Source organism: Cimex lectularius, unplaced genomic scaffold, assembly GCF_000648675.2.
Source record: "Cimex lectularius strain Harlan isolate CLEC.00 unplaced genomic scaffold, Clec_2.1 scaffold92, whole genome shotgun sequence".
In the NCBI taxonomy this organism is placed as follows: domain Eukaryota; kingdom Metazoa; phylum Arthropoda; class Insecta; order Hemiptera; family Cimicidae; genus Cimex; species Cimex lectularius.
The window spans coordinates 1,025,618-1,045,683 of record NW_019942502.1 but is presented as its reverse complement, the minus strand read 5'-3'; the positions used below and the strand labels follow the sequence as shown (position 1 = coordinate 1,045,683).

Sequence of the window (20,066 nt, the reverse complement as noted above, 5' to 3'; positions counted from 1 at the left end):
CTTATTGGAAATTTAACGTCGTTTCCAATGGTATGAAAGGATTTGTTCAAAACCTTTTAGTTTTGAAGTTATCATTGTTTATTTGAAGCGTCTTGAAATCTTAAAAAATCAGAAAAAGTTGAATAACGCCGAAACTGTTGAGATTCGAACCATAGTTAAATAGGATTTTTTGGTTCCATTTTGAAAGTAGTATCTACTGGTAAAGTTTGTAACACGATTAGCCGAACAGCCTGTGTAACATACTAACCTCTTACAAAACCTCTCAAATATCAGACGTATTTATACTTATAAAGTCGAACTGAGTAGCTCGGCCAAATATTCCAACATGAATTCAATTCTTTCAATCCTAAGTCCTCCGTCGTATTCTCGATGCTTCCTTCTAAATTACCATATCAAATGATCTATAAAGACCTTAAAATCCATTCGTGAAAATCTTCACAAGCTTCCTCAATTTCCAGTAAAACCTATCCTTCTGCACTAACCCATCTGGCCCTAACTCTATTCTCAACGTCCTTACAATCTTCGCAGATTGCCTGGTGACCTCCTGTCTATAAGGTCTATGAAAAAGAGTTCCAGACATGGCTGGTTTCTCTCCCTACTGCCTCTGATCTGACATATTTATACAAACTATACTATTTGCTCAATTTTTATTTTTATTTGTACAGTTAGCAATAAATAAAATATAACAATTAAAAAACATATTTAAAAAGTAAACATATAATGAATATTGAATATTGGAGCATTATTGAATGTGTGTCGAACTGGAAATATATTTATATTACAATACAAACAAATCCTTTTATTACTTCAGAAATGTTTGGAATAAAGTCTCTAAAGCTATTGGATCGGTGCAGGGAATACACCGTGGGGCGGAGAAAAGCGAGAAGAAAATCTGAATTTTCCCCGCTTTTTTTTTATGAGAAGGGTGGAACTCTTCTGACGTTTTCTTTTATTGCGACCAGAACAAGCAGTGATACTTCATATAGCCCATATTCCAACCCTTGCCTCGCCCACAAACAACATTTATTGCCCCGCGTCCGGATAAAGTGGCTCGTGATGAGGAAATTAAGATTTCTTTTCTCTCTCGCCGCACCCGGTATATATGGGACTTTTTTTTTCTACCCTAACAAATAAGAAAAATGGATAAACATTCTTTTAAAACGGATAAACTTTAAATAACAAGATATTTTCAAGGGGTGAATTAGGACGGATGAGTGTTTTTCTACATAGTCTTATAATCGCTCATTTATTTACAAATATCTAAGTATTAGTATTTTTTTAACCGGAACAATAAATAATCAATAAAAGATAACAATGAAGGTTCCGTGAAAGAAAATATCTATGTCAAAGTAAAGGCCAAAAATCTTTGATTTGCTTCCAAATTTTAAATCCCTCTGTTAATTAAAGTGAAAAGCAGATTATCAAATTTTTCCCTATTAATAAAATGTTTTGCTGAATCACTCGGCTTTTAATGTAGGACATTATTTACTCAGGATGGCTGGCTTTAACAATAAAAGTCATCAGCATAATTATAAAGACAGACGTCATAAATATAATCGGTTATTGCTGTACATAGGTCATTTACATAGAGCATAAATCATATGGGTCCCAGCAATGATCCCTGAAACACGATATTTTTTAACTGTAGAGAATTTCGACAGTCCTACATGTATGTTGATTACTTGGGTTTTTCAAAAATGGTATGGAAAAGTTTAGGGCCTCACCTCTAACCCTATATTTTTCAAGTTTATATATAAGTTCACTAATTTCGTGGTCCGCTTGACCAATTAATATATTACTATTAATTAAGGTTTTTGGTTGAGATAAAAAAGTCAAAGGCACGAGCGTGATTCGAACCCACGATCTTCCGCTTGATACGCTGCTGCTCTACCACTTGAGCTAACGTGACCTCGATCCACTCGGACACCAACTTCCCATCTCAACCACACCTTTTGAATTTTCCCTCCTTTTTGCCATTTTTCTAATGTTGTGTAATCGGATTAGTAAAGTTTTTTTATTGCAAGGTAATAATGTTTCATCAAATTTGATAACGGTTTTGTTTATTTTTTTTTGTTTTATTTTATTTATTTATTTTTTTGCCGAGAATCAAATAGATTACACGACATTTGAGAAATGGCAAAAAGGAGGGAAAATTCAAAAGGTGGGGTTGAGATGGGAAGTTAGTGTCCGAGTGGATCGAAGTAACGATAGCTCAAGTGGTAGAGCAGCGGTGTATTCAGCCGAAGGTCGTGGGTTCGAATCCCGCTCGTGACACTGACTTTTTTATCTCAACCAAAACCTTAATTAATTGAAAATTATTATTCAATGTTTTGATAATACATTCTAGCAGATAAAAGCACCACGCTAGCACCAAAAATTTCGAAAGGAATATTTAAAGAAGACAGGCACTAAATATATTTGAAGAAATCTCATTACCAGAGAAGTCTCATTTTTCCGGATTCATATAGATGCAAATCATTCAATTATTATAACGTTTAATTATATTTAGTTTTGTATAAATTTTGTGAAAAAGAAAATAACTTTTGATATTAAGTTTCCTTGTAATTTTATTTTATGTATAATTGTAAAACAATGATTATGGCAAGATTATGGCAACAAGTATTCTGTTTACTTATTTGGAGATCGTGAGGTGCTGTCTGGTGTGACGTAGGTTTTAGAAAAACTTTTTTTTATCGTGCCAACGTTTCGATCTTTATTGAGATCATCTTCAGGGCTCAAAGTGTTTGTTTTCCATGTAGATGTGTCATTTTTTGTGTGTCGCGTTGGTAGTGCCCAAACAGACAAGAATGACACATCTACAAGGAAAACAAACACTTTGAGCCCTGAAGATGGTCTCAATCAAGATCGAAACGTTGGCACGATAAAGAAAACGTTTTTTAAACCCGACCATATCTCACGATCTCCAAATAATCATTGGCTAACGGTCACTAAACACCACACATTCTCTTTACCTTTTGTCAGTATTATTTATTATTATATGTAATGTGTTATATATTCGGGGATTCTTTTCTGTTGTATAGAGTGATTGGTTGTATTGTATTCTATTAAAAAAATTGCTACTCCTTTGAAAACATAATAAGGCTGTTTAGCTTTGTTGGAATAACCTCAGGTCTTAAATTCATCTCCCTCGTAATTTTCTTATGCCTTTATCATCTAGTAATGTTTAAGACTTGATATCCGACGTAGTTTATTACCGTTTGAACCTTGACGATAGTTATTAAAAGGAGTATCTATTATGAATCTGAGAGCGAGAGGATGAATAATTCGCAAGGAGCTCCACCGGGGCTGGATGATCCCGGAAGTCTCTCGAACCAAAATTAACATAAATAATTTACGGGGATAAATGAAAAGGAGCGGTACGAGGAGAAGCCCGGTCGAGGGGACCAAATCTAACGAGCTATACTTATTACGTATTAAAAGGTTGCCTGGCCCTTGTGAGCCAGCGACTCCTCTTCATAACCGGAGGCTCATGCATTGTCTTATAGACTCCCCTTTTGTTCAACGCGTATTTGCAAGTCAAAACCAAGTGTAGATCAGGTGAGCTGGGTTTATGCCATGGGTGTGGGGGAAGGCGACATATCGTCCCATTTGCATTTCCACGGATCAGCATTTTCACAGTCGCTCCGGCAAATAGGATCTGCTTTCAAATCGGCCGCACTTCCATACCCGAATGTTTAGAACGGCTATACGACAAATGGGAGCCGGAAATAGGTGCTACGTCCCTACACGGTCCTTTGATACAATTTCTTTTTGATAGAGATACGAATAAAAGCGGATAACAAAAAATCAAGCGTCATCACGAACCCTTGCATACTGGGGACAGATCAAAATTGGCATATGGATAAAACATAGTCTACAGGAATTTCTCAAAATACATTTCAAACAGGAGGTATAGATATTTAAAAACGAAAATTAAATAGTATAGAGAAAATAAGTTAATAACCACCACAGAGAGGTTTGAGATTACAGTAATTAAACGTTCTATAACTTAATAGTTTCTGATTATTATTCATTCACATCTCATTATTATATAGATAACAATTGACAACTATTATTTTCCTTTCTCTTATTTGTCAAATGTTTTCTTTGTAATAACACGTCGTGATAGAAAATTAGTTTATATTTAAGGCCTATATTTTGACATGAACTTTTTGCCTCTCCGTACTTATAACCCTGACATCCCTCTATCTACCTACTATTTTTCTATATCTTATTTTGCAAATTTTCTTCTATGTAATAACACTTGTAATAGATAAGTTTACATTTAAAGTCTATATTTTGACAAAAATTTTCTGGCCTCTCCCTGCTTATAACCTTAACACCCCTCTATCTACAAAATTTTTTTTCTATTTCATATTTTCCCAAATTTGTTTTATAATAATACTTGTCCTCGAAATTATGTTTATATTTAAGACTTATATTTTGACAAGAATTTTCTTGCCTCTCCCTCCTTACATCCTTGACATCCGTCTATCTACATGACCTTTTTTTTCCGATTTGTTTGTTCTAATAACCTGTGGTGGAAAATAATAAGTTTATATTTCTGTTCTAACGTTCCTACATCTACCTAATATTTTTCTATCTTATATTTTTCGAACTTTGATTTATGTAATAACACTTGTGATACAAAATATATTTATATATACGGCCTATATTTTGACAAGAACTTGCTTGCCTCTCCCTGCTTATAACCCCCCTGACATCCCTCCATCTACCAACACTTTTTCAATATCTTATTTTTCAAATTTTGTTCTATGTAATAATACTTGTCATAGAAAATAAGTTTATATTTAAGGCCTATACTTTGACATGAACTTTCCTGCCTCTCCGTACTTATAACCCTGACGTTTCCCGATTTACCTACTATTTTTCTATAGCGTATTTTTCAAATTTTATTTTACGTAATAACACGTTTTGATAAAACCTAAGCTTATATTTTAAGCTTATATTTTGACAAGAACTTGCTTGCCTCTCCCTGCTTATAACCCTGACATCCCTCTATCTACTCACTATTTTTCCATATCTTATTTTTCAAATTTTGTTCTATGTAATAACACTTGTGATCGAAAATAAATTTATATTTAGAGCCTATATTTTGACATAAACTTATTTTCCTCTCCATACTTATAACCCTGACGTCCTTCTACCAACCTTCTATTTTTCTATACCTTGTTGTTCAAATTTTATTTTATGTAATAACACGTTTGGATAAAAAATATAAGCTTATAATAAGGGCTATTATTTGACAAGAACTGTCTTGCCTCTCCCTGCTTATAACCCTGACATCCCTCCATCTACCTATTCTTTTTCCATATCTTATTTTTCAAATTTTGTTCTATGTAATAACACTTGTAATAGATAAGTTTACATTTAAAGCCTATATATTGACAAAAATTTTCTGGCCTCTCCCTGCTTATAACCTTAACACCCCTCTATCTACAAATTTTTTTTTCTATTTCATATTTTCCCAAATTTGTTTTATAATAATACTTGTCCTCGAAATTATGTTTATATTTAAGACTTATATTTTGACAAGAACTTTCTTGCCTCTCCCTCCTTACAACCTTGACATCCGTCTATCTACATGACCTTTTTTTCCGATTTGTTTTTTCTAATAACCTGTGGTGGAAAATAATAAGTTTATATTTCTGTCCTAACGTCCCTACATCTACCTAATATTTTTCTCTTATGTTTTTCGACCTTCTTTTATGTAATAACACTTGTGATACAAAATATATTTATATCTACGGCCTATATTTTGACTAGAACTTGCTTGACACCCCGTACTTGTAACCCTGACATCCCTCTATCTACCTACTATTTTTTTATATCTGATTTTTCAAATTTTGTTTTATGTAATAATATTCGTGATAGAAAATAAGTTTATATTTAAAGCCTATATTTTGACATGAACTTCCTTGCCTCTCCGTACTTATACCCCAGACATCCCCCTATTCCCTACTATTTTTCTATACCTTATTTTTCAAATTTTATTTTATGTAATAACACGTTTGGATAAAAAATATAAGCTTATAATAAGGGCTATTATTTGACAAGAACTTTCTTGCCTCTCCCTGCTTATAACCCTGACATCCCTCCATCTACCTATTCTTTTTCCGTATCTTATTTTTCAAATGTTCTATGTAATAACACGTTTTGATAAAACGTAAGTTTATATTTAAAACTTATATTTTGACAAGAACTATCTTGCCTCTCCGTACTTATAACCCTGACATCCCTCTACCTACTATTTTTCTATATCTTATTTTTCCAATTTTGTACTATGTAATAACACTTGTAATAGGTAAGTTTACATTTAATCCCTATATTTTGACAAGAACTTTCTTGCCTCTCCCTGCTTATAACCCTGACATTCCTCTATCTAGTTAATATTTTTTTCCATTATTTCTCAAATTGTATTTTATGTTAAACACGTTTTGATAAAATATAATTTTATATTTAAAGCTTATATTTTGACAAGAACTTGCTTGCCTTTACCTGCTTATAACCCTGACGTCCTTCTATCAACCTTCTATTTTTCTAACTCAAATTTTCAATTTTATTATGTAATAACACTTGTGATGGAAAATAATAAATCTATATTTATGGCCTGTATGTTGACAAGAACCTTCTTGCCTCTCCCTGCATATAACCCTGACGTCCCTCTATCTACCTTTTATTTTTCTATATCTTCTTTTGCCCATTTTGTTCTATGTAATAACACGTTGTGGTGTAAAATAATGAGTCTATATTTTGACAAGGATATTCTGGTAAGTATTCCCGTTTTAGTATAAAATTTCTAGTCTGATGATGGCGAGAAACCGAAACCTAGTCAGACCAAACTAACGAGGATAGCAAGATGAAAAATGATATACCAAATTACAAGTACCTATTTTTCAACCTAGAAATAAAAGAATAATTTCTGCAGCTTTAGCAGTTCTCCATTTCTCATTATGTTTTACATTATAAGGACTTGCGCCAAAAAGTTAGCCAAATTAAGAATTATGTAAGCCTTTTGTAATGAATAAATTAAGCAAAAGTGAGTCAGGAAAACTTTACTTCCTATTATCCTGTCAATAGACGAGGAGACAGAACTCTTTACAATACTTGCTCAGTACATAGTACAATAAAAGATTAAATATATCGAAAGATCAATAAAAAGCCATGGGGTTTTCAAAAGAAATAACATTTCAAAATAAGTTGTTCCACGTTCACAATAATTGCGGTTTGACAATTATATAATTTTTCTGGTTAGAAATTGGGAATGGGTGAAAAACACTTGTGGCCACCACTTTCACAAATTAGGACCCGGTTTTTCATTTTCTTGAAAGATTTTTTAATGTTGAGTAAAAGAATCCAATTTTTATCCGTACTATTTTGAAAAAAAAATTATTTTCCGAATAAAGAAAAACCTAAAAATTGATCAATTCCTGGTTTAAATTTTCACATAAATCCGTTTAATCCCTTAGAAAACGAGTTGATCTTGGAATTTATACATTAGTTTAAAATTCATTTCAACCGGATTTAGTGTGGTCAGACTTGTAAAGTTGCAAGGAAATCCAGAGGGATTTGGCATTCTGCGTCCATTGAGTCAACATGCATCCCATGTTCCGAATTTAAAGCACACCTTACCCATGCCAACCTTTGTCAAGTGCCAATTAAGTCCAGAGCGTCCCTTTAAGAATCTGCAGAAATTCGGAGTCTTCCTGTTTTCTTTTATGCGTTCTGCATTTTCCTTCTTTTCAAACGTTACCCAAGGAGGTTTTTTGTACTGTTGTGTCCAGCGAGTTTCAATGGATTCTCCATATTTCCCATGCCTTCTTTCTTAAGTTGATAATATGGATGCGTAAACCACAAAAAGGTTCAGGACATATCAGCAGTTAAAGGTCAAAAAGTGCCCAACCTCTTTACGCCTAGACATCGCCACCAGTTTTGTTCTAGCACAATATCCATTATTATCCTTCCTTTTTAAGTTTAAGGCTTTTTACCAGATACCAAAGCTTTGTTAAAGGCACCCGTGTTCCTTCGGTATGGGCATTTTACAGGAGTTGGAATCTGAACTTCGCAAAAACAGACATGTCTCTTTTTCTTTTCTGCAATGTATTCCATCGAAATCTGCAGTATCCGGTCAGCAGGTCTAGTCTAATAAATTTAATACTCCTGCGATAGTCCTTTCATGAACATTTTTCCTCTGCCATGGAATACATTCCTATTGAATCGATGGCTCATTGATCGATGTACGTTTAGGATGGTTTGGTATGCCGCAAAAAGTTACTGGACCCATAAGTTCATAGAACTTGCCTTGGCCAATTTATTGACCTCGTGGGTTCCCGCATGTATGCCCTGGTACACAGACTAAGGTAATTTTGCTTTTATCCCCAATGTCTGAGTGTCCTGATCCAATCTCAAAAGATTCTGGACTTTACTACTGACGAAGTAGTTGCCAATAGTTAGCCTGCATGTCTAAGCAGATGGCTATTTGCTTGTAAGCTGGTAGAATATTGCACACGGTTTATAGGAATTCTACTCTTTGGTTTATTTACCTAGACGCGATGAAAATCCTGCGTGTCCTGACTTAGTACGAAGTGACTATATTTTGAGAGTAACTTGTTTAGTTTGGTTTTGCAATTCGTACCATGATATTTAAGTTTGGAAATTAGTTTTGTCTGACGGTTTTGACTAAATTTAAATAACCAGTTCATGTCGTCCCTAGAAGTCATAAGTATCTATGTTCTTTCATTAGGAGAGTCATAGTTGCATTATTTTCCTCGTTGTTATTTGAGTTATAAGTATAAGTTGTTATTTGTTATTTGAGGAGGGTTCACTGTGTGCATACTTTGGATATATTTACCTGGTGTTGTCTCTTAGAGTTGTTTCAGATTTCCTGGTTTTTAGCCTTTCTCTAATCGATTAGTATGCTCTAAAAGTTTTTACCTCCAGGTGCCCCTTCTATATCAAGGAATGCGCAGATTGCTACTCTTGTAGTAAGTAAAAATGATTATCTAACAAAGCACAGTTTTCTAAAATTCTGTTTACCATGTCCAGTGAATGTTTATTATATATTTTTTTAAATGAAAAAGAATTGAATCAATCCTTTTTAAAAAAGATGGTTCCTACTCACATTAAGTTGTTTCGGAACAATCCGGATTTCGAGCTCTTTAGCTCATCATCAGATTGAAGGAGTTCTACAACCACGTCTCTCGACATGAATTGCAGAAGTCAACCCGCTGATACCCCCGCCAACGCGACGTTCCAATGAGGAGCTGGGTTTTTAATCGCGCTCAATTTGAACGTGCGAAAAGCGGGAATTATAACACAAATAACAATTGTAATAGTAAATACTGTAAGAAATTAATTGTAAATTAGAGATTAAAGATAAAAAATAAAAAATAAAATAAATAATACTTGGACAAATGTTCTTTTACTCTCGTTTTTATTTTCCTACCGCTTTGACCTATATATTTAATATTACAGTCATTACAATTGAGTTGATAAACCCCGCTTTTTTGTCAAGTTGTCTACCTTGTCTTTAGGTTTTGAAAGGATGTTTTTTAGTGACCCCGTACTTCTATAAGCTATTCTAAAACCTTCTTGTTTAAAAATTTTACTTACTTTTTCCGATAATTCACCAATGTATGGCAAACAACGGAAACCTAATGATTCATTTATGGTGGGGTGGCTGAGTCCTATTGTTAATTCTTTTAAAGTTAATTTTTTTATTCTTTTAACTAGTAACCTATCAATAAATATTTCTAGATACCCGTTGTTTTTTGCTATGGTTTTAATAATATCTAATTCTTTTTTATAGTTAGCAGGAGTTAATGGAAGTTTTAACATACTATGAGCCAAATGAAACCTGCAGCCTTTTGAGACCATGGGTGGGAAGAATCCGCTGGTATCATAGTGTCTGTAGTTGTGGGTTTTCTGTATACATGTATTTCTATTAGGTTGTTTATTATGGACAATTTTAGGTCTAAAAAGTTCAAACAAGCATCTTTGTTAATTTCCAATGTACAACTAATTATTCTATTTATTATTATGTTTTATAATAATTTAATAATATTAAGGTATTATTCTAATTATTTAATTTTTTAAATTTATTTTATTTTTTATTTTTTATCTTTAATCACTAATTTACAATTAATTTATTACAGTATTTACTATTACAATTGTTATTTGTGTTATAATTCCCGCTTTTCGCACGTTCAAATTGAGCGCGATTAAAAACCCAGCTCCTCATTGGAACGTCGCGTTGGCGGGGGTATCAGCGAGTTGACTTCTGCAATTCATGTCGAGAGACGTGGTTGTAGAACTCCTTCAATCTGATGATGAGCTAAAGAGCTCGAAATCCGGATTGTTCCGAAACAACTTAATGTGAGTAGGAACCATCTTTTTTAAAAAGGATTGAACTCCACACTCACCCCATCATTTATAATTTCTACGAATTGAATCATGAAAATTTGATCTGGTGTTTAGTTCTAAACGTCTGTTTATTGGACAACCGGAATTATTTTTATGAATAAACCATCAAGGCGATTCAGACTTAGTCGGTCAAGACTGAAGTTGTAAAGTTGGAACACTGAGTGTTAAAATATTTAGCATGTTTGAAGCGGCACGGCCTACCCACTAATGGAATCGCTTGCTTGGTCGGTAAGCTCTTTGTATCTTACCATCATTCTGATCATAAATATTCTATTAATTGATGATTGTTTTTGTAAATTTACTAGAAAAATATCAAACTGTCCCAATTTTTCATAAACGATTTCTCAGGGATTTGGTGAGCATCGAGACTCTCATGAATAAGCGTAGGATTACATGATTCAATAAGTGGCCATTAACTTCGGTCGATTTGTTCAACAAACCCGCGGACACGGTTTGTTATGACCATGAAATGAGGTTTCAAGAAAATGCGCAAGTTTTATATCAGGGCGTTTCAAAAATCACTGTTCCTCCAAAAACCATAATTAAACCTATAGGAGCCTACAAATAATTAAACATGACTCCCAGACCTTCAACCCTGACATCTATATTAGACACAACACAGCCAGATAGCTCAAGTAGTTAGAAGGTCGTGGGTTCGAATCCCGCTCGTGACACTGACTTTTTCATCTCAACCAAGACCTTAGATTAAAAAAATAATTAATTGAAATCTTCATAAATTCACTAGCTTTCGTGGCCCGCTTGACCAATTAATATCTTTCAATTAACTAAGGTTTTTTTTTGGTTGAGATAAAAAAGTCAGTGTCACGAGCGGTATTCGAACCTACGACCTTCGGCTAGATACGCCGCTACTCTACCTGTTGAGCTATCGTGACTTTTGAGCTTTAAGTCACGATAGCTGAAGAGGTAGAGTAGCAGCGTATCTAGCCGAAGGTCGTGGGTTCGAATCCCGCTCGAGACATTGACTTTTTTATCTCAAATAAAAACCTTAATTAATTGAAAGATGTTAATTGGTCAAGCAGACCACGAAAACTAGTGGATTGTAAGTAAATTTTGTAATTATATAACTTCTTTCTTTATTGATTTATTACAGTTTTGAATGGGGTGATGTAAATTTAATTTTATATGCATGTAATCTATAACATTGTAAGTAAATTTTGTAGTTATATAATTTCTTTCTTTTCTTTCTTTTTTTGAGTATTATTTTTTTAATAATAATTCTTTCTAATAAGTCTCCAAACAAACTGGGTTGCATTAAAGAATAAAAATGAGGATCAAGTGTTATCTTTAATCTTTCATTAATTATTCTTTCAATGTAAGGTCTTGGTTGAGATAAAAAAGTCAGTATCACGATCGGGATTCGAACCCACGACCTTCGGCTAAATACGCCGCTGCTATACCACTTGAGCTATCGTGACTTGAAAAATGGCAAAAAGTAAGGAAAATTTAAGAGTTGAGGTTGAGATAGGAAGTTAGTGTCCGAGTGGATCGAAGTCACGATCGCTCAAGTAGTAGAGCAGCGGCGTAGTGAGCCGAAGGTCGTGGGTTCGAACCCCGCTCGTGACATTAACTTTTTATCTCAACCAATGCCTTACATAAAGATTAATTGAAAAAACTTTATTTCAATAACTAATTGTGTTTTTTAGTCCTGATTCCAGGAGGAGAACACATTTGGATAAAAATTATGAAACCCCCCCAAGGAGGTACAATTCGAAAGGCGGGGTAAGGTAGATTATTTGGAGATTGTGAGGTGCGGTCTAGTGTGACGTAGGTTTTAGAAAAACGTTTTCTGTATCATGCCTCTTATCGTGAAATCCTTCCTCTCGGAGCGATGGTTTAAAGATTTTGCACCTATCACATCGATCAAAGCTGGCGTTCCACAAGGAAGTATCCTAGGCCCAATCCTCTATACCATCTACACTGCTGACATACCCACACATCCAAACACACAAATCACAACCTACGCCGAAGACACCGCAATTTTTTTCAACACACTCCGATCTTATTCTAGCAACAGAAGCACTCCAACAACACCTGAACCTTATTACCAACTGGTGCAATCTGTGGCGGATCAGGTTAAACGAAAAAAAAACGCCGACAAGTTACGTTTACACTCAAACGTCAAACCTGTCCATCAGTGCACATTTACAACAAAATAATACCACCATCGAACCATGTCCGCTACCTTGTGCTTTACTTAGTACACTTGTTGCACTATTTCGGTTTCGTACCCAATTTAAAAAAAAATTTTGATAAATTCATTCAATTTTTTTTAAATTTTCCATCTTTCCAATCAATTTCTTCATCTTTGAAAAAAGTAATTAAAATTTTTTATTGATTCTAAACCACTATTTTCAAACCTAGAGACCAGCAAATTTCAGAAAACATACTCCATTTAATATCCTTTTTAGTGGTGCAATTGTTTTTTAAATTACTTTTTTCAAAAATGAAGAAATTGATGGAGCAAAGGAAAAAACCGTGGCTGATGGATTGGTAAGATGGAAAATTTAAAAAAAATTGAATGAATTTATAAAACGTTTTTTTTTAAATTGGGTACGAAACCGAAATAGTGCAAGTGTTTAATTATTTACCAACACGACTGTAATTTTGATTAAATAATTATTGTATTATTATTTTCCGGAATAAAAGAGTTTTAAGATTCAAAGCGTTTTTAGTTATCTATGTGATACCTTGTTAACACAATGGCTACTTTTTCTAATGAAGAATACGCTGATATACATTTTATGTATGGGTTTTGCGAGTTTTATGCGACGGAAGCGCGTCGAAATACTTCCGACTTAGGTATCACCTCAGGACTTTAGATCAGACCTCGCCTCATCAGCCTCTGATGCAGTGCGATAATATCAAGGAAAAAACTAAGGTTAAATAAAGTATTATTTATTGTATAAATAAATTTTAATTTTAGTAATCATAACAAATATACATTTTCAAAACATAAACTCTGTAACGAAGTTCATTTTATTTTAATTAGTTCATATAAATTTTTAATATTTCTTTTTAAATTTAAAATGAACACAAGGATGATAAAACATTTAAATATTTAATATCAAGGGAGATGTTATATAAAATCGGTAAGACGTGAGGTACACTATAACAAGGATACAATAATATCAACACAGCTGTTTTCGAGGTACTCTTTTGACTATTTTATAAAATTTCCTAGTTTTTCACTTAAACAAGGCTACAAATAGAGAAAGGAACTTTTAAGCTTTGAAATTTAGAAGACTAGGGATCAGGCACGTCGGTTTCTGAACGATGAAGCGGCCAGTATCATGATGATGGTGACCGTAGAGGATGAGGCGATAGTCGCCGACCAGGCCCATGTACTCATCGATAAATGAAAAAATTCATATTCTTCGGGTTTCACGTCGGTCAGTTTGGCGGGTGTTATTTTCCTGGTCGTATCGCAGGCGGATTCGCGGACGTACCTCGACCATGTTCGGTTCACGTTGAAGACGAACTCGCGTCGCCGCATCGACAGACGGACCGGGGTAGCTTTCGAGTCTATATAGCAGAATAAGGGTGTTTTCTTTTTACTACTCGGCCTTATGATATCTTCAGAGGAGACGACCGAACCGACGAGAAGGTTCAAATCGCCCCTTGTGACCTGAGCCCATTCCCACATGTCAGCTATATTGCAGCCGCACACCCACGGGTTGCCGACTAATTTGAGACGTTTCAGTCCCTCGTTGAACCTGAAAGTGTACGGCGTCACGCTCGTCATGTTGTTGAAACTCAAATCCAGCGTTTCCAACGCCGGGAGCGCTTGCAGAAAGTCAAGAGAGGACGTGGAGGTGAATTCCAGCCTGTTTCTCTTCAAATAAAGAGAAGTAATTTTTTTGAAATTTTCGAAAGCGTTGGGAGGTATATAGGAAATATTGCAGTCGCTGAGATCTAGTATCTGTAAGCGGTTTAATTGAGACGGCAAAAAAGAACCGTTTTTAGGTATAGCGATAGGATTTCCGGACAGTCTCAATTCTTTTAAATCCGGATATGAGGACATCTCGTGAAATACAGTCTCATTCAAGCTGGACAATCCGCAGTTGTTCAGTTCCAGAGTTTCCAAATCTGTAAGATTCTGAAACAAACCGGACTCTATCTTTTTCAGAGGGTTTCCAGATAAGATTAAGGTTTTTAATGATGTCATTTTATGAAAAGTCGTTTTGGATATGGAAGCGAGGTTGCTGTAGCCCATGTCGAGATGGACGAGGCTTTTCAAAGGGCTTAAAATCGCCGTGAACACGTCGTTGAGCGGGTTTCTAGAAATGTCCAGCTCTTGGAGATTTGGAAATCTGTGAAACGTGTCCGGAGGGAGTCTAGTGAGAGAGCAATTCCTCAAGGATAGTTTTTGCAATTTGCCCAGTGGAGACAAAGCGACTGCCAGGTCTCCGGCGGAGATTGGGTTGCCGTTTAATATCAGCGTCCGCAGCTTTGTCGCGTTTGCGAAAGCCTTTGCGGACAGAGGTCCGGATATCCTGCAGTCGGATAAATCCAGGAAATCCAAGTGTTTCAAGTTCTGCCCTAGAGTGGTCGCCACGTCGAAATCTCTCAGTTCGTTCTCAGCCATAATTAAACTTCTCAGCCATGAGTTGCGGTCAAACGAGTCGTCGGGGAGATTCGAGATTCGGGAATTTCTCAAATCGAGATATTCGATCTGTGACAACGGTTCAAACACGGCCGGCCAATTTATAGGACTGACGAGCTCGTTTCCTGCCAAGTCGAGCCATTTCAAGTCTTCGAGCTTGACGAAACTCTGCTCCTCTATGCTCTTCAGTTTGCAGTTTTTCAGCCTTAGCTCTCTGAGGTTGGGCAACTGCGAGAACATGCCCGAGGTCAATTTCATGAGAGGGTTTTCAGAAAGATCGAGATTGCTCAGTGAAGGCAGTTCGGAGAAAAATACACTGTTCAATTTGCTTATCCCGCATCGGCTCAGATCCAAATTCAAAATGGATTTGGAGTTCAAGAACGGACCTTCGACCTCATCAAGGGGGTTGTTTTGCAGTTCCAATGTAATCAGTCCCGGATTATCCCTGAAACAAAAATTAAATCTGATAGTAATAATTGAAAGAAAATTTTCAGCAAATATAAGTTTTGAACAAAGTGATAGTTTTAAAATATTTTCTTCTGGTGGCGTTGGTTGTTTTACTGGGACAAATCGATCAGTAGATCAAAAAATGGAGATAAGCCCATCTTATCCATATTGGAAAAACCGCTCAAAATTGGTACGCTTTTATCCACTTTTTTTTTTCCAGAGAGGTCAGAGGTCAGGTTTTTTCAGGTCAGAGGTCATGGTCATATAAACCCTCCGGGTGCCGGTGTTTTTGAAAAAAAAGCCCATTTGTAAGTATATCGTGTTCGAATGCAGGGCCGCTGGATTCGAACCCGGGACCTTTATCATACAGTGATGAGCGCCGGGTCAACGCCTAAACCGTTGCGGCTACCGACGCCCTTTATCCACTATTGTTGGAACAATTTGACTCAAATTTTGTTGTTGATGTTTGAGATAGTTACAGTTAATAAAATTTTAATTACATAAGAATTTGAAGTTTCTAAAAAATTGTCTTTTTTTTCTTCTAAACTGTACATTATTTAAAAATTTCTTCAAATTCTTCAAAAGCTTCATCGTTCATTAAGTCTAAAAATTAATTATCAAAATCGGTTCCTATCAATTTGAGTTTATGCGTGAAAAACGTGATTTTTCAGGTGAGGTATCAAACTGAAAAAGGAGTATTTGCGCTGAAATTACGTACATGTGGTTTTTCAATGGAAGTTTTTGTTTTAGCTAGTGCAACTTCATTTTCGGGTTTTTTCTCCAGATGGATCATGTAAAACGAATTTTCAAAAAGGCAAAAAAATGTTGACCGGAACTCATTATTTTTAATCAAAAAGCGCTAAAGACAAAATAGGAAAGGAAAAAAAGGATATACAGGGTGAATTGCTACTCTACTACTTGATGTGTAGGTATGTTAGCATTGTATATGGTGAAAAGGATTGGCCCTAGGATATTTCCTTGTGGAACGCCAACTGTGCTTGTCGTGTTGGGTTAAAATACGACTACATAACATTTTCTTTATCGTGCCAACGTTTCGATCTTTATTGAGATCATCATCAGAGCTCAAAGTGTTTGTCTTCTGTGTAATTGTGCCATTCTTGGGTGTCTGCACTCTCAATACGACACACAAGAATGGCATAACAAAAACAAACACTTTGAGCCCTGAAGATGATCTCAATGAAGATCGAAACGTTGGCACGATGAAGAAAATGTTTTTCTGAAACCTACATCACACCAGACCGCATCTCACGATTTCTAAATAAATATCGATTAACGGTCACTAAACACCACACATATACAGGGTGAATTGCTACTCGTGCTACAAACTTCTCCAGTAGATTCTTCACCCTAAAATGAACAAAAAAGTTCATATTGTCCATGGTCCGATTNAAAAAAAAAAAAAAAAAAAAAAAAAAAAAAAAAAAACCTATAATTAAACCCGTTTTAGTAGCAAATTAACTTTTTTTAATTTCAAATTATCCTTTTTAAATTAGAATAAATAACAAAGGCATTAAATTTTTTAGATGGTATGAAATTAATAAGAATGTAAAGTAAAATTTCAAAATATTTGTGATTTTTGTAAATATAAAAATAATTGGTCGTTTAGAAGACCACATAAAAATGAATTACAATTAAAGTTAAAAATTATATAAAAATAAATATATAAATAAAAGATATTGCTTTTGATTTGAGAATTAAAAAAATTATAAAATGAGTTCTTATGTAAACTAACACATTAAAATTAAAAGTTATATAAAAGTAAATATAAAAGCAAATAATTCTATATTCTTTTCTCTATAAATTTGCGAATTTTTAAAATATAAAAATTTGTCTATAAAATAATTATTTTCTATTTTACAAAATATCGAATTAATCAAACGATCATTTTTTTTGTTTTTAATATTATAACTTTTCAATTTTAATTGTGATTATTTTCAAATGGTTATCTAAAAGCCTAATTATTTTAGATTAAAAAAAAAGTAGGAAATATACAAATATAAAATGAAATTTAACTTCACATTATTGTATTTCATACCATCTCCAAAGTTTTTTAATGTTTTAAAAAAAGGGTTAATGAGAAATTAAAGAGGGTAAATTGGGAATTAAAAGAGGTTATTTGACGCTGAAAAGGGTTAATCTGAAGTAAAATAATAATTTGAAGCTAATAAGAGCTAATTTGAAATTAAAAAGTGTTAATTTAAAGCTAAAAAAGGGTTCAGTTATAGTTAACAAGAGGTAATTTGAAATTAAACAGAGTTAATCATTTTAACATTTCATTGCCTTACACTTTGTATGCAGGGCGTGATTCGGAATTAGACAGAATTTAATCATTGAGCTTGATTTAGTTACAGTTTTTAGAAATAAACAAATTATAGTCACTTAGCAAGGTTTAGTTCGTAGACTATAGTCAAAAGGTGTGTTTTGAATGTTTGCTTTAATCGTGGTTCAGTTGTTGAATTTTGATATAAAATGCTTGGTGTATTGACTTTAGCCACTATGGTGGTACTTAATACGATAGGCGTGGCTTAAAATTAGAGAACATTTCGTCACTGGGCGTGGCTTAGTTCATCGACTTTTCCCACTATTTTCCCATTAGAGTGCTTTATTTTACTCGTCGTGCTTATTTTGTTGATCATTTTTCTCGCCAAACGTTTTAGTTATGTTTCATCGTGTTTCATTTTACAAACTTTCTCCCGGGAGCCGGTTAATTCGTAGATTTTACGGGGATGGCTTGTTGGTTGATCTTTTTTCACACGCACGGTGTAATTATTAAATTTACTCGAGTGTGTGGTTTAGTTGTGGACTTTATTTGTTAGCATGACATTGTCGACTTTACTCACTGGGGTGACTTCATTTACAGACCTTAGACAAAGGGCGTGGTTTAAGAGTTATTTCCGTGGGCGTGGCTTATTTGACAGAATTTTGTTAAAGGCGTGGTTTAGTTAGTTGATTTGACTTTTCGGGCGTAGCTTTACACATTGAGCGTTGTTAAGCTAGCGTACTTCATTTGCTTTGCATGAAATTGTTTAATTTACTTACAGCGGGGGCTTATTTATAAGACTTCTGCTATGGGGTGTGGTTCAACTCATAGAGTTTTCTCGCTGCGCGCGGCTTATTTGACAGGTTTTGCCCCAGGTGTGGATTTTATTCGTCAGTTGTGGCTTTATTCACTGGGCTTAGTTCAGTTCCAACGTATAATCAAATGGCGTGGTTTAATTCGTAGATTTACTCACCTGGCGTGGCTTTTTTGCCAGAATTTTGTCTTGTATGTGGTAGTTTGATAATCAGTTTCTTAATTTTTACCTGAAATGTAAGGAAGCGAGGCGAATAAAAATCAATAGTCTGAGACCGAAATTAGAACAAATTAATAATTTTTATAAATACATTGCATACATAATCTTTATATAAGGCATTGGTTGAGATAAAAAAGTCACGAGCGGGATTCGAACCCACGACCTTCGGCTAAATACGCCGCTACTCTACCACTTGACTGATCGTGACTTCGATCCACTTGGACACTAACCTCTCATCTCAACCCCACCTTTCGAATCTTCCCTCCTTTTTGCCATTTTCATCTCAACCAATGCCTTATATAAAGATTAATTGTCTAAGCTTTATTTTTTTTGTGGTTTCTGGTGGCCACATATTAAGATTAATTAATTGAAAAACGTTATTCGGTCAATCGGACCACGAACTATAATGAATTACATACATAGTTAAGTGATACTGTCTAAGCATTATTTTTTATGGTTTCTGGTGGCCACATATAGTTACCGCTAGATGCCACTACCGCTTATGGAATGTTCTCGCCCTCCTCTCTGCAGCCAATGAGAGTAGAGCCCTTCCGAATATAAGCAGCGCCACTGCCCCACTGAAATTAGACTCGTCTCCTCAACGAGCTCTTAAAAATCACTAACGGAATAACGTCATCGACATCGACCACGACGACAGCAAGGATACCCGCAGTATTAGCCTGATTCTCGCCTTCTCTACACATCCGACTTGGCTAAAAACGCCAACTGCTGTACTCGGCTAATTGTTGCAACTAGTCCCTTCAGCCACTGCGGAGTCAACCTACTCGTGCCCCCCGGACTTCAGCCAACCGTTTACTAGGTCACAGACCACCACGCACACCTCTCGGCCTCGATCCATCGTCTCGGCGCTACGAAACCACCTTTTCAGGGCCACCTAAACTCCCACTCACTAAATGGTTCATGAAATTTTCTTTATAAAAGGTGAAAAATAGAGTTCAAATGGAAGTACAGAGACCTTTAGATAGTTAACCTTAGCGTAGATAAAAACACAAAAAAAACTAAGGGACACTTTAGTTCGGAGACTATTTATTGTATTTATTGTGAGTTCAGGTAGTATTTTAAGATGTATAAAGAAAAGCCAGGTTCTCATTTTAACCAATGCTTTAAAAGTATACTTCTTAGTCAAAAGTTTTAGATTAAATTTTTTAAAAATTGTTTGCGTAAATTTATGATTTATTTTATGAAGAATAATAATATTGAAGAAAGTTGCACTCAGC

General features: G+C 34.9%; 1 protein-coding gene across 3 annotated transcripts in view; it reads right to left on the bottom strand.

Annotated features, from left to right (window-relative positions):
• Nucleotides 1-13,473: 13,473 nt before the first annotated feature.
• Nucleotides 13,474-20,066, bottom strand: part of LOC106670111 (leucine-rich repeat-containing G-protein coupled receptor 4-like) — a 58,344-nt gene continuing 51,751 nt past the window's right edge. For all 3 annotated transcript variants that reach the window (XM_014400166.2, XM_014400182.2, XM_014400174.2), the window contains one exon: nucleotides 13,474-15,512. In XM_014400166.2, coding sequence (XP_014255652.1) covers nucleotides 13,715-15,512 — 1,798 coding nt within the window. In that variant the 3' untranslated portion in view covers nucleotides 13,474-13,714. The remainder of the gene's footprint in view (nucleotides 15,513-20,066) is intronic.